At 34.7% G+C, this 15,505-nt stretch overlaps 1 protein-coding gene across 6 annotated transcripts in view; it reads left to right on the top strand.

Annotated features, from left to right (window-relative positions):
* Pax (paxillin) overlaps positions 1-15,505 on the top strand; it is a 338,966-nt gene that overhangs the window by 130,830 nt on the left and 192,631 nt on the right. For 5 of the 6 annotated variants that reach the window (XM_017609224.1, XM_017609225.1, XM_017609226.1 and 2 more), the window contains 2 exons: positions 9,738-9,865; positions 9,956-10,211. In XM_017609224.1, coding sequence (XP_017464713.1) covers positions 9,738-9,865; positions 9,956-10,211 — 384 coding nt within the window. Of the gene's footprint in view, positions 1-9,596; positions 9,676-9,737; positions 9,866-9,955; positions 10,212-15,505 lie in introns of those variants that run through there. The other variant, XM_017609228.1, reaches the window with a different exon arrangement.

The raw sequence follows: 15,505 nt of genomic DNA, 5'->3' as shown, positions 1-15,505 counted from the left end.
ACACAACACAACACAACACAACACAACACAACACAACACAACTACAACACAACACAACACAACACAACACAACACAACACAAACAACACAACACAACACAACACAACACAACACAACGCAACACAACATAACATAACAACAAAACATAAAATAACATAACATAGCATAACATAACAAAACATAACAACATAACACAAATTAATAAAACCCACCTCCAAATAACACAAAACAACACAACACAATACAACATAACACACACACTACACACACAATACAACACAACACACAGAGCAATAGAACAAAACGCAATACAGAACAATACAACAACACCACACACCACAATATACTTAACATGTCATTCTTCAATTTTATCTTTTCGTTTTTCTCTTTTTTGTCTCTATCTTTTTCTCTGCCGTTTTTTATCTTTTCATTTTTATATTTATCACTTCCTTGACTTTAATTCAGATCTTTATCTGTAATCTTTTCTTTATTTAAATAATCAGTATTTAAATTTACCTTCCTCCTTGTCTTTATGTTTACGTTTCTGTACTTTTATTTTAATCTCTGCATTTATCCCTTTCTTCTTCTACATACTCAACTTTACCGTCTTCTTGGAGTCTCAATCTATTTATCTATATATATAGATACATACATATTATTCCTAAACTGCTCCTTAACACGTTTCTGTAATTCAGTATCAATATTAAAGCGTACATTTAGGAGGCATTTCCGGCCTAACCATGTACATGTATGGCATTGGTNGAACTTTACCGTCTTCTTGGAGTCTCAATCTATTTATCTATATATATAGATACATACATATTATTCCTAAACTGCTCCTTAACACGTTTCTGTAATTCAGTATCAATATTAAAGCATACATTTAGGAGGCATTTCCGGCCTAACCATGTACATGTATGGCATTGGTATTGGTGTCACTTTTGAATTGTTTTTTCGCTTTGTGTTACACTAATTTGAAATTTTAAAAATTGTCTGCACATCAGCATCAAAATTCTAATGATATAAAATTGTTTATACCTTAGAAGTGTAGTTTAGCCGTAAAAGTGGTGTAAAGGAACATGATTGCCTATTTATATTTAAGATACTACTGTTGCGTACCTAGAACTGTCATCGGAGAACTTGCAATTGCAATTGGAACATTTTGCCATTGTACAATATACTTTTGAACTATGGTCCTCGTGCACCACTGTTTTACTTCTTGTTTTAAAAGTTACAGAGCGAAAAAGAAGTAAGAAAAAAAAAATACAATATATATGTAAGTATAATACCCAAAGACATTTTTTGTCCATGTCATCAAATCTGCACCGTTCGTTCGATTTTCGAAAGTGAGGTGTCAAATGAAAGAGCTTGGGCTGTCCATGCTAGGACTTCCCCTTGCTTTTTGGTAATTTATATTCGAAAATTTTTTTATATGAAAAAATGCGGAGCACCGTGAACAAAAAAAAAATTGCCAAAAATCAACGGTAAGTCCAAGATACTTAAAACTTGCACTAAAATTTGATGGGCTACAAAACTGAACACCAAAATTTTGTTTAAAGACGCTGATCAAGAAGTTAGAAATTTCGGTGAAACTTTGCAGATTTTTCATCATTTTTGCACAAAGTCTGAAATTTGGATTTATATCGTGCTTGTTAAGCAATCAGCTACGCTTTCATAAAAAATAATAAACATTAAATAAACTAAAGAAAAATAGCCAAAACTTACTAAAATGATGCGTCCCAGTTTTTATTTGGTTCACTGTATGTGTATCTCGGTAACCGATTTATAAATTTGTACCAAACTCAGTACAATCATTGACCTTAGCATAAAAAAGCTATATTTTGAAAATTTTCGAAGTCGGACTAAAATTACGCCACTTTCCACTTCCAACAAAAAAAAAAAGGGCGTAAAAAACGTTAAAAACGTATTGTGCGTTGCTTTAAAATGTTAAACCACGTTGAATTTTGTATTCTAGCAGCTGAAGGAACGTATACTTAAAATTTCAGACATCTGCTCCCGATTTAAAAAAAAATTCAAAGTTTCTGAGAATTGCCCATATAAAGTGTGCAAATAATAATGTTGCAGGCAATGGAATACTAACGCAAACTTTATTCGAAATTTAAATAATTTTTAAATTATATTTAAAAAAAGGAAAACTAAAGGTGGCCGCTGTGGTGTTCTGGTTAGCAGGGCGCGCTACCATTGCAGGGCCTATGTTCAAGCTCGGTTCAACGCAACATCTAAAACTAAAAAAAAAACTAAAAAGTTGTTTTCTAATAGCGCTCGCGCCTCGGCTGGCAATGGCAAACCTCTGAGTGTATTTCTCCTATGAGAAATAGAAAAACAATTGCCGTTCGGAGTCGGCGTAAAACTGTAGGTCCCTCCTCTTTGTGTGACAATATCAAGGCGGAGAAGCTCGACCAAACACTAACATATGTGTGAGCGCCAATCTATTATTAAAATTAAAGTATTTGACTCTTAGGACGGATATTATCGAAAACTTAAAATTTATGTTAGTTAGAAAAATAAAACTACGCACAGTGCCGCCTAAGTGGCAAAAATCGAAAAATTCTTTGTCTGCAATGTGAACATGTTTGGTATTGTTTAAAAGATAATTTATCCACTAAAAGGAATTGAACCGAAATTACCCTATAAAACAAATTTTATGCCGCCAGGAAGCCGCTAAATTGGACAAATTTTATCCTAAGAATTTTAATAAGAGCATAGCCATGCTAAGCTCTTCACGGAAACAAATGTAAAAAATACATTCTTTGAAATAAAATATTGGTTTGACCCATGATACAAAAAGAAGGTGGTTTCATTTCAAAATTTTTTACAAAAAATAAGTTTTTGAAGTTTCATAAATTGTACAAAATTGAGAGCTACCTTGCCACATTTATAACAATCAATCAATACATCAGAGGATTTAATGTTGTGTGTGGGAAATGTTCGGGTATCAGTACAATGATGTTTTGGTGGGGAGCGGGGGAGAAGGGGTGTGCCACCTAAAACTACACTCACTAAAAAGAGCATAGTAAAAAATTTAATTAAAGCCACCCTTCTACAGGCGCTTGGAGGACCATTTCAAAATGGGGTGAAATTAGCATTTTCGCAAAGAAAAATTAAACTCGTGTTAGGCCATCAGCTGTATTTTTACGCAAAACTCCTTTCTGCGTTGGTGGCCTTCGGCCGCGCTAGATAAAATAATCTCGTCAGTCCAACTCCGGTTACGCCATCCACAGTAATTTTGCGCAAAATCCACCACTAAAGTTACAAAAAAAAAGTGCATATTTCAAACCGAAATTTTTGCTTTAAATTAAAGCCTAATCCTTTGGCTAGACGCATATGTTAAGATTTTTTGATTTGTTTCACGCATTTGGATACGATAACCCAAAAGCATTGTACAAATAACCGAACCGTACCCGGACTGTCTTACTTATGCATTTATCTATAAAAAAGAAAATTTATAAAATGAAACTGCAGCAGTTTTCATCTTACATGGTTAATTCTTGTCACAAATACATAGTTTCGTGCTTATGTTTATGTATATCGTCGTTTAAAGTAAAAAGCCGCGTATCAACATGATGCAAAACCGCGTATCAAGATAAAGCAAAACCGCGTACGTGAGGTTGCATAAATTATTTTCTAGAGAGTTAAAACACTCATATTTCAAAATGGTTCTCTTTTTTAACACCCTTTTATTAGCTTCACCTGTATGTATGTATGTTTGTAACCGACTCCTTTGGACTCGATTTTGACCCACTTTAAACGGACGGATTTAATTCAAACTTTGTACACTTATCAAGAATCAGCGACAATATAATAATTTCATAAATTTATCTCATTATCCTGATTAGGATCGCCAGGTGTTAAAAATGTGCTAATATACAGATGTTTTACGCGACACATACCTCACAGAGCCGAAAATGTATGCCTCTCGCTCCCTTCCCTTTCGTTTCGACAAAAATTACGTACGAAAGGATGTAGTAAAATTTTATTTTGACAAACAAAAACATAAAAACATGAGATCATGAGATCATTACTACGTATAGCAGGAAAAAAAAAATTTATCACAACTAAAGCACAGAGAATTTTTCACAATGCATGTACCTTTTTGTTCCTTATAAAAATACAGTTTATACTAAATACAGTGCTATCTGGGTCGAGTGAACTAATTAATGCAAGACCAGTTCATAAAATGCAGATTGTTCACCATATCCAGATTGAGTTTTTTGTTCTTTAAAATCAATTTTATTGCGCAGTACGTCTTTTGAAGTTAAATTTTTAAGAACTCTGAAATGTCGTCTTTTCCCTCAGCTAATGCCAACACATGTTTCCTGTTGTGGTTCTATCGTTGTCGTCAAGCTCTATTAGCGATAGACCCTGGAAGCGTGCAGCCTCGATGGGGTCTGTCCATAAGGCCAGAGGCGTTAGCAGGGTGGGGTTCAGTGGGTATGCGAAGAGATGCTGCGAGTCATGGGGCTTCTCTCCGAATGCGGGGAATTCATTTGGCAAATCTGCATTTATTCTGCTCAAGTATGAGTTGAACCTGCTGCAGTAGCCAGATCGAAGTTGGGCTATGGGGTCCGAGTCTCCCGAGGCAGACGAAGCTCTGTCTCGTCCACGTCTGGTGGTTGCGTGCCCAGAACGGCATACACAGATCGAGAGTCTATATAACTGTCGGTAGGCTGTTGGGTCCAGAGNACAAGGTAACATTAAAATATCAGTCATTTGTTTCGTTGCTGTGAACTTGTTTCAAAACTTCTGGCTTTTGCTTAATATAATTGTAAAACTCTGTGCATGTCATTTTAACGTATTTAGGTACATACTTATATTAATCATTTACTGTTGCTTGTGCAAAACGTGCTAAATAAAAAAAAATCGCATATGAAAAAGTACCAACCCAACTCGTAATAAATTTAAGTATACAAATTTTAGTATTTAGTATATAACCATTCAATTGAAATACGCTAATATTAAAATGAAGCGCTTTGCATTTAACGGATGCTTTTTCATAATTAAGTTAAAAAATATTTAAATTCCATGCTGCCTGTAATGGGATTTGAACCCTGACGCTCTGGAAATTAGCAAATTGCGGCAAGCATCTTCGTGCACTCAGCTACAGCCAGACATGTAAATGGCATTCAAATGTTCAGTTTGATTCAACACCACGTGTGCGTGGTATGAAAGTATTGTTTTTAAATACGAAAATTATAAAATGATAATCAAATAAAAATTATTCATGTTTACTATGCGTTATTTCCCCCAGTAAATTCATAAAATTTTTCTTAATATTACAACGCGGTTTATCTCTCAGTGTAGTCATTTTTATGCAAAATTTGTGCAATCAAATCGAAAACCGGGACACTTAAACGAAACCCGGGACATTTTAAGGTTGGACCGGGACACCGGGACAAATAGTCTAAAACCGGGACATGTCCGGGAAAACCGGGACGTCTGGCAGCCCTACCGTATGCACGTCTCGGATGCTTTTTCATATGTAATTAAGAAAGTATATATATACAAAGCATGCACAGTGGTGACAACACATACACACATACATACATGGTACATGTTTATCTGTACAAATGCACTACCCTGCAAAAATCGTTGGACCATGTAGTCTATTTGTGGTGTATTGGAGTACTTACCAAAGTGTTCCTCTGTCATGCTGTAGCGGACCAACTCGTGTCTCTGCACCAGCTTATTGTTACCTGATCACTGCTCGTGTTTTAACGAAATGTGATTGAAGTTGAGCATTTGAAAGCACTTTTGCATGTCTGACCGTAGCTAAACGCATAGAGATGCTCGCTGTTATGCCATGTTCTGACCGACATCGAAAACATGTTTTCGTTGCTAAAACTCGTTTTCGACCTAAAACTTGTGTTTTCGTCCATGTAAAATCTGTCAAACGAAAACCAGTTTTCGCTGAAAACTACTTGAAAACTCACGTTCCACTCATTCCAATCGGTGTCTTCACTAGTTTTTTTCGATTATTTATCGAAGTGGAAGTCATATTTTATCATCTTTAATACGCCATTTCGGATTTATTGTTAATTGGATGGCTCAAGTGCAATAAGAATGAAAGTAAGAGGTTGCTAATGAAAAGAAAATGAAGGAAAAGCATTTTGGTTTGGTTTTTGCGTAGCGAAACTGTAATCAGAGGATGTAAGAAATGTCAACGAAAACACTAACAGCCGGTGTGAACAGTCTTCAGCCCACCATCCCAAAACTCGTTTTCAAAGTGTTTTCGTTGTCGGTCAGAACATGGTATTAGTTGTTAGCTTAGCTCCCAGAATGTTCGGGTTCGAATGCCGTCAGAGGCAACATGTAATTTTAAAATTTTTGTTTTTGGTATTTATCAATTTTGAAAAAGCATCTGCGAAGTTAAGAACAAAAGCGTGTACAAACGTAAAAATATAACAACAATAACATTGTTAATATGTTGGAGTAGTTTTGTGCTACTCTGATGTAATGCAGGGATGGAGTATATGGTCCTGCCCTAGGACATCGCAATGTTAATTGGACCATTTTTTACATGAATTTTGATTAATTTTGGAGTACTCCTTGGTCCTTAGGGACTACTCTTTACACGCATACATGGAGTAGTGGCGATTTTCCAGGGTAATCGCGCGCTGTGATGTTGATTCAAACTCTACATTTCAAAACACATTTACATGTACGGCTGTAGCTGAGTGTGCAAAGACGATTGATACAATTAGTTGCTGCCAAGAGGGTCCGGGTTCAATTACCATCCGACGGAACATAAAATTAATTATTTTTTTCTTCTTTACTATGAAAAAGCATCTGCGCACTTTACAACGACATATTTTATACCGTACATACTCAAATTTAAAACCAGTCGGGTTGGTGCTCTTTCATATTCGTATTTTTTTTAAATTTAGCTGTTTTTTAGTTCTAAAATATTTTTCCCTCGGCGCTGTGATCGCTGATCTTATCGACAGCAATCTCCTGTGTATCCTTATATGTCTTATATGTGTATGTACACCCTTATTCTAGAACCCGAATTTTCTTAATTCGTAATTCGTAGCTACGTTACGAAAAAAGCGCAAAATCGACATGCTGCAACCCTTGCGGAAAATGGTGCAGCATTGACAGGTATCAGTTGTTTTTCGAACTCAGCTGTATGAAGGAAAACAAAGTGGAAAAGAATTAAAAAACCCGCATCATGGGCTTGTTTATAGTAAAATTGATTGATTTTAAATATTTTGAGGAAAATTATGGATTCTGATGCATTTGCAGTTATAGCAGCGGAGTAAGAGCGCGCTATGGCAATGGACTCACAAAGGTACATATGTGGAGCTGCCGGGCATAGTAACCATGGGCGCATCTATGTCAGCTTCTGGTTGAATTGTTGAACCACAAGCCAGAACTCCTCCTATGCCTGAAGAATTGGTTCCCAATCCAGTTAATGCAATAACAGCTTCTTCCAATCCATTGAAAACATGCATGTGCATATCACAGTATTTTTGCGCAGAACCCACATCGAAATTTGCAAAAAAGTGCGTAGTGCAAACCGAATTTATTAATAATTTGAAACATTTATTTTAAATAAAGGTTTAATCCTTTGATTACAAGTGTATGTTATGTGATTCGGGTTATGCGTTTTGACACAACAACCGAAAATCATTGTACAAATAACTAAATCGGACCCAAGTTTCTCGATAAGGGGCAACAAAGATTCTTTTTTCCTCGTTTATATAAAGCAGTGGATAAAAATATATGCATATGCGAAAGGTAAATTTATCTGTTTAAATAAACACCACTAATATTTCCTGCAAACACACATCGATTTACATCTTTTATCTCGCCTCCAACACAGAATTGTTTTCGTACAAAATTACGCAAAAAAGCTTACTCGTTCGTTTTTAGGCATGCCATTGTTACGAATTTCGAAAGTTCGAAGATACGATTCGGATTGCAGCATACCATTCCTACGATTCGTAGCAAAATCCGAATACGAAAGTGTCGCAGAATAGGGGTGTAAAAATTAAATAAATTAAGTTAGAATTAAATATATTGTAAATTTTTTAAGGATATTTGAATATACAATTTTAAAGGAACATTGTCAATATCTATACGTCCTTATTTACCAACAAGTTTAATCTGTTTTAATTCTACAGAATTTTCTCTTTAATTTTATACCCATATTATTCCACATTGCACTGCATTTTTTAAATAATTTTTTGAATTAATCGTATCTTTGAAATTTTAAAGTCCTTTCAAAAAATCCGGATAGAAAACCTAAAAACCCAGCTCTACTATATTTGGCCCATAGGTGCACGAATATATAAATTTTTGTTGTGTACAATTTACTGTCGGACGGTGTAATCCATCACTTGCTAAAAATATATATTAAATCAATAAATAGAGCATTAATGTAGAATTAAAATATTAAATAAAAAACGTAAATGAAATCGAAGAGATATCTTCTGCGTATATTGTATGAGCAGTTATCTGCTGATAACGCTCTATCGGAAGTAAAATATGTACATATGTAGCACTAACAATAGCTAGGGGTCGGACATGCAGACAATAAAGGTATGCTACTATTAACTATTGATATAATATTCGTTTTGTTTCCCATTAAATTTATGTGTAATAATAAGAACAAAAGAGCAAATACCATGGTCCAAATGATTAAAGCCGCACCACATTTTGACAACTTTTAACATATTATTTTTGTTGTAATTTAATTTTGTTTATTTTTTTAATTCTTTAACAAAACCCGTGTAAATTAAAGTTTCAAACTTTGTGCAATTTTTATGAAAAAAATTATCAAACTTTCGTAAAAATTTCAACCTTAGAATTTCTAGAAAGATTCTGAGTATGCAGTTTTGTAGCCCATTGAATTCTAGTAGAACAAAGTGCTAGTTTCAAATGGCTAGAAATTACCGTTGATTTTTTAGAAATGTTTGAAAGTTGGATTTACATGGGTTTTGTTAAAGAATGAACTATATTTTAAAAAAAAAAAATAACCAAAACTAAATAACAACAAAAATAATATGTTAAAACTTGTCGAAATGTCAATAATTATTTCGACCACTATATTTACACATAGCTATCCAAAATAAAAATTATGTATTAGTTCCATAATTTCCTCAAATTAATTCTTCCATTCATAAGTTTCTAGAGCACTAAGGGTCGGTGTGTAGCACCTCAACTGAAAGATAAACACATTACGAAAGTCTTTGTCAATGGGCTCGCGCTATTTTTTAACCGACTTCCAAAAAAGGAGGAGGTTATCAGTTCGTCGGAATCTTTTTTTTTTTTTTTTTATGTATGTTACCGCATAACTTTGGACCACGTCAACCGATTTCGATAATTCTTTTTGCATCGGAAAGGTAGTGTCTCAGAGGTGGTCCCATACTAATCTGGTTAAGATCCGATCAGCGGATCATGAGATATATATATATATATTTTTTATATGGGAGTTGAAGTCGGTTTTTTTTTTTGCTAAAAATTACTAGTTTTATATTTTTGTTTCATTTTTTGCTTGTAACTTGAGGTATTTCATCGGTATAACTACTCTATCAGTGAACAACTTGACTTTCTGCCTCAGTATTTTTGGCATTCATAAAGTGTTGGTTGTATTGTTATTTCTGTCCCGGAATTATTTGCAAATTATGAGTCACGGCGATTATGACAATTTAAGTGGGAAAAAATTAAGTGTATTCTTTATTTAAACTAACTTTTTTCTATTTATACATTTTTAGATGCACTTCTTGCCGATCTGCAAAACAGCGTGCCAGGCAACCGCCAACCACAGTATAGTACCTCAAATGTCAACTACGGCGATAGCTCAGGTTATGGAAGTTTGCGCGGAAAGGCAGCGCCACCATCTGTAAGTTTAATACAAGTTAATGAATTGAATTAAAATGTTACTAAATATGACCATGATATATGTACATACATATCTATGTATGTATTGCAGGTAGTACATCAGGAACACTACAGCGTTACCGAGAGAAATTCGGTGTCACCCACGCGCACTGTTGGTGACTATAATGGCTTGGGAGCGCCTCCGGTTGGGCAGTCGTACAATTATCAAAATCAGGGTTCTCTTGGACGATCCGGTGGTCCTTACAATGGAACTTCAGTGCAACAAAATTCCAAGAACCTATCAGAACTGGATTCACTTCTGGAAGACTTGAGCAATGCGAGATATAATAGTAGTTATGAGAAAAAAGGTACGTTGTATATCCCTATTATAATAAAAAAGTTGTAGCCTCACTGAGCGACAGTGGAAGTATTATTTGCACGAGACATACATACATACTTAGATAATCCAAATTGCTTGTCAGTAAGGTAAAAAACTGCATTCTCAAAATTTTCATTTGCAAAAGCAAATTTTCCTTTATTTTTTGTCCTTTTGCTCTGAAAATTCTGACTAACTTATAACAATTAACTCCTATGATCGGCAAATTAACATAACAACCCAGTCGGCAAAGTTAGAAAAGGTAGCCTTTCTGGGAGCTCTTATTTCGAGTCTCGCTCTTGTTTGTAGAGAATTTTCTGGTCTATATTCTGATATTTTTACTTTCTTGATAGGACTCATTTAACATAAGTTCTGAGCGTTTTTTGGCGTTAACGTCGAAAATTTCATCAGTTTTTCATTAACTAACAATATTCGTGAAACACCTTGACCTCCTATTTTGAGATGTTGTTCAGGAAAATTTTCTGAACATTTTGGTGTAAGTTTCTTCCTGCGTAGACTATTTGAGACCTCACAGGTATAAGCCAATTTAGATTGACTGCACTAATTCGCAAAATAAAAAAATATATGGATCGATAAAACAAATTGAGAAGAGCATAACGGTGCACTTTATTTTTTGGGGAAAGAACTTTTTTTTTGTTTTGTATAATATGTATGTATTTATTTATTTATTAAATCTTTCTTTCGAAGCTAACAATAAGTTTTCAAATCTTACAAACTATCATTAAATTAAGAATTTCTGCGGCAATGGTTAGATATTTTAGTTTATTACATATATATTTTTTGCAGTTGTGCGGCAGTCGGAATGGACAAGATTCCGATAGGCAGGATCTCTGGATATCATGCATCGGTCTGAAAGTACGAGTTCCATAGCCGTACTGCCTGGGCGGGTGGAAAGGACTAGTTTCCACGCCGCGCCTTCGCTTCTAGATATTTAAGCACACATGTAATTAAAATCCAGAGATCTGTGTTCGGTCGAAAAGGACAAGTTTCTGAGCCGCACGGACACTGGATTTCGTGTTGGTTAGTCGGTCTGAAAGGACGAAAATTTGCGAATCTCCAAAATTATGACATTGTGCATCATTTGATAATATCGGAAAAATCCTGCCTTTTTAGTAGTCTTGCATATCTCGGGCTTAGAAGATCTCTCACCAGTCGATTTGTATGGTTCATTAACCATGCTGAGTAACTGGTGCTTAGTTTTCGTATGTGTTCATGCACCGTACCACGGTGCTCCGCATATTCCGCGTAAAATTTTTGACTGTAGTCTCTGTAGTCTGTTCAAAATGGAATTGCACGCTGTGCCCCAAAGCTCGATTCCATATGGCCAACATGGCTTAGTCATCATATTAAAAAGCAACATCTAGTTATCTAGGCTTAATTTAGATTTGTGTCCTAGACCCATTGAAGGCTTACTTGTTTGAGTTTCGCTTGATAAATTTTGTTTTCTATATGCTGTTTCAGGGTAAGTCTCCTATCTAGTGCCATCCCAAGGTATTTGACACTATCTTTTTATGGTATAGCATTTCTGTTTAGTTTTAGTAGTTGGACAAGTTTCTCTCTTCAAAGTAAATGTTGTCTGAATACACTCACTTTCGTTAACCTTTATCCTCCAAGAACCCAGCCACAGCTTTATCTTATTCAAATATTCTTCCAGCTTGTAAGAAGCTTTTTTAGGGTCTGAACTTATCTTATGATAGCTGTGCCATCAGGAAACTTTGGAGTTTCATCAGTTGGCAAATCACGAGTGTATATTACGTACAATATGGGTCCTATAACACTGCTTTGAGGGACACCTGCATATACATTTAGGGTGACTTTCCGTTCTGAAGGAATTCTGTCTTCTTTCCAACAGAAAACTTCCCAAAATTGCATGCGTATTTGCAGGGAGTGAAACCTTTAGTTTGTATATAAGGCCTTCATGCCAGACTTTGTCAAAAGCTTGAGAAATATCCAAAAATACACCGGCGCGGCATTACTTCCCTTCGAAGGCTTTTCTAATACAAGAAGCAATTCTATGAAATTGTTCTACAGTGCCATGTTATTCACGAAAACCAAACTGATGTGGTATTACTTGGTTGGAAGTGTCCCAAATGAAGTATGTTATTTAAAATATATAACGCAAAATTTACGGCACCTGTAATCCTATCATAGCCAGGCGCTTTATTTTTCTTAATGTCATCATCAATAATGGGTTAATTAAATGTTTCTTTTTAAACCGAAGCGGATTTGTGATAAGGCTACTGGGGGGTATTGAGTAATATGTGAAGGATGAGCGCCTTCATTGAATACAGTTACGGACATTGAAATACATACAGATAAAAGGAAGGTACCAGGAGCTGAATTTCACAATGTGGAGTCTTAATATTATTGGCTTCTTATTTGTGGTAAACATGTATAATATATAGTGTGGAAAATGTAACGAATGGTACCATATTCCGCATCATTTTCTCGAATTTAATAAAAATTATCAAAACGTTATAGAACAACACTTGCGGAAGTAAAAATGCTTAAAGAGCTGTTAGGGGAATAAATTCTCTTCTTCATGAAGACCTAGTTAGCAAATATGACTGGCAATGCATTTGTGGAGCCGAATTGAGTTCTAGAGGATGTTTGGTGTTATCGAAGCAGAACCATTACCGAATTTTATAAATTTTATATCGCAATGCGTAAAAGATTTATAGAAAGCGGAGAAGACTCTACATGATATTATCATAAAACATATGAATTGAAGTTTTTGGAATAATAATACGAAAATGCATGTTTTTTTAATAGGCTAGATTTCAATGTTCGTGTAGAAATACTATTTCTATATGTCTTTATTAACTTAAAAATTAAACAAATACAAGTTCTGACTTTAGCGTCGCTAGAAAATACGTTGAATGAAATTGGTTTCAGTTAGTACAAACGAGTGTCAAACAGCTCTGTTCGTTGACTGCGCCTGTTGGTGTTGCCACTTAACTACTGCGGCAAGTGTTAGGGTTGGTCCCTACACCACCCTCTTCCAGACCTAGCACCGGAGAAACGTAACCAGGGTAACTGTTTATGTTGGTGATGTATCGCTGCTAACTAGGAATTTTAATCCCTGGATCCCGGACTTTTTAAGGTCTCGAAAATCCCGGGATTCTTGGCAAGTAATCCCGGGATTTTCGGAATTTGTCATTTGCACTGATGGCAATAATAGAAATTCCTTTTCTTGATCAGTATTGGCTATTTCTTTATTTAATAACACTGTGAGACAAATGGTAGGGGTCAGTGATCGGGAAGGGTTCAAACTACCGGGGAAAGTTATATCGGTAAAAAAGAAGTTATACGTGTCCCGGCGTTTCGAGAACCACTAGTCCGATTTTGCTCAAACAAATTTAAAAAAATTAAAAATTACAATTTCTTTAATCTGTTCATATAACGTTTTTCTATATAATCAACAGTTTTTAAAAAATTTAATATTTTAGGCAAAAAATATTTTTTTCCTTCATACATTTATTTTTACCGGCAAACTGTTGATTATATGTGACCTGGGCCCTATTGCACCAACGAATTATCATTAGCATTTTAGCAGATTATCGAACTTATGCAAAGTTTTGTGTTTTACCAACATGATAAGGAAAAGTCACTCAAATGAGTGTTGATAAGTAAAATATCACTCAAAATCATAGATAAGCGTTGCACCAAAATTTGAAATGCTTGGCGAAAAGGCTTTAGCGGATAAGTGATAAGTTATGCAAATTATCAAAATTTATTAGCATTTCGTTGCACCAAAAATTTGTATATATCACTTATCATCTTTCATTTTGCTAACTTTAGCATTATTTTGCTAAAAGTAATTTTACCTATCATACAAGTGATAAGTTACATTTATTCAGTCTGAATGAATTTATTTATTTATTTATTGTAAAAGGATAATACAACTATACCTTAACAATCTAAAACTTAAGCTCTAACACGTGATTCGATAAAATATTGACACAAAAAATGCTTCGATTCGAACTATTAAATTTATTAGAGGAGGAAAATCTGCAAATAATAAAAGGCGTGTTATAAAAGAACAAATCAGCTACAGTATAAATTTTGATGTAGTAGAAAAATTTCGGCTATCTCGTAGCCAAATTGAAGAAATTTTATTAAAAATTGGAGCGGACCTACAATATAACAGTGGGTGTAATAATGGCTTAAGTCCGCTACAGCAATTATTATTGACTCTGCACTAATTAGGTAATGGTAGCCAACATCATGGAATTGGTCAAATGCATGGGGTTCACAAATTAGCGGTATGTACAATAATCCATCGAGTGGCAAATGCCCTGATAAACAAATTGATGGATGAAACTATTTGTTGGCGGGAATTTACGAAAAATATTGCCACAAAATTTTTCAACATTGGTGAATTTCCTTAAGACGCAGGGAGCATTGATGGAACTATGATTTGTTAACCGGTACGGAAATCATTTAATTAATGCAATGTGGTTTTTNCTATTCCACAAAACAACTTATCAACTTTTCACTTTGCACTTATCGATTTGTATTTTATTGCAAAGTGAAAAGTGTTTCTGTTCCACAATATTCTTTGCAAATCTCACTATGCGCTGAGCTTAGTTTTGCAAAGAGCATATTTTTGCAAAGACTTTGCACTCTCTGCAAAGCCTTTGGGCTCTCTTGCAAAGTGAGTGTGCAAAGTGTTCCACAAAGCGTTTAATCAACTTTGCATTTCTGTCATATCACTAATCACTTTGCATTACTAAGGTAAAGATTTAAAATGAGCCGCAAAATAAAAATTGGAAAAAAACTTGCAGTTTTGAATGTAATAAAAGAAAAAAAAGACATTTTATTTGCAAATTTTCAAAACAATAAAGTAAGTATTTTTTTATAAAATTATTGTAAATTTCAAACATAATTAAGTTTATATTTCATTTTGAAGGTTAACAAATTAGATAAACAAGCTGCCTGGGAGGATGTTTTGAAAAAAGCCCAATCCCTGCAACTGGCATCGGCCCAAAAAACATGGACCTATGCGAGGGACAGTTTGTTTGGGCTCTGGAAGAGCCGGACATTGGTAAGTACAACAATTTATTGCCTACACATAGCAAATATTTATATTTGCCTCATTTGTTACTGTTGAAATTTCTATTAATTCTTATATTGTGCAATGCTAATAACTAACAAGCATCTTGTTGACAACAACAACACAAATCGTTATCATAGACATTGTTGTTGTGAGTTAACAGTGCGCTCAATAAACAACTCTTGCTGATTAGAAGAACGGGTATATAT

The sequence above is a fragment of the Rhagoletis zephyria genome, unplaced genomic scaffold (genome assembly GCF_001687245.7).
Source record: "Rhagoletis zephyria isolate East Lansing unplaced genomic scaffold, Rhagoletis_zephyria_1.1 Rzeph_scaffold_00204, whole genome shotgun sequence".
Taxonomy (NCBI): domain Eukaryota; kingdom Metazoa; phylum Arthropoda; class Insecta; order Diptera; family Tephritidae; genus Rhagoletis; species Rhagoletis zephyria.
The sequence above is the reverse complement of the archived record's forward strand: the minus strand, read 5'-3'. Positions and strand labels throughout refer to the sequence as shown.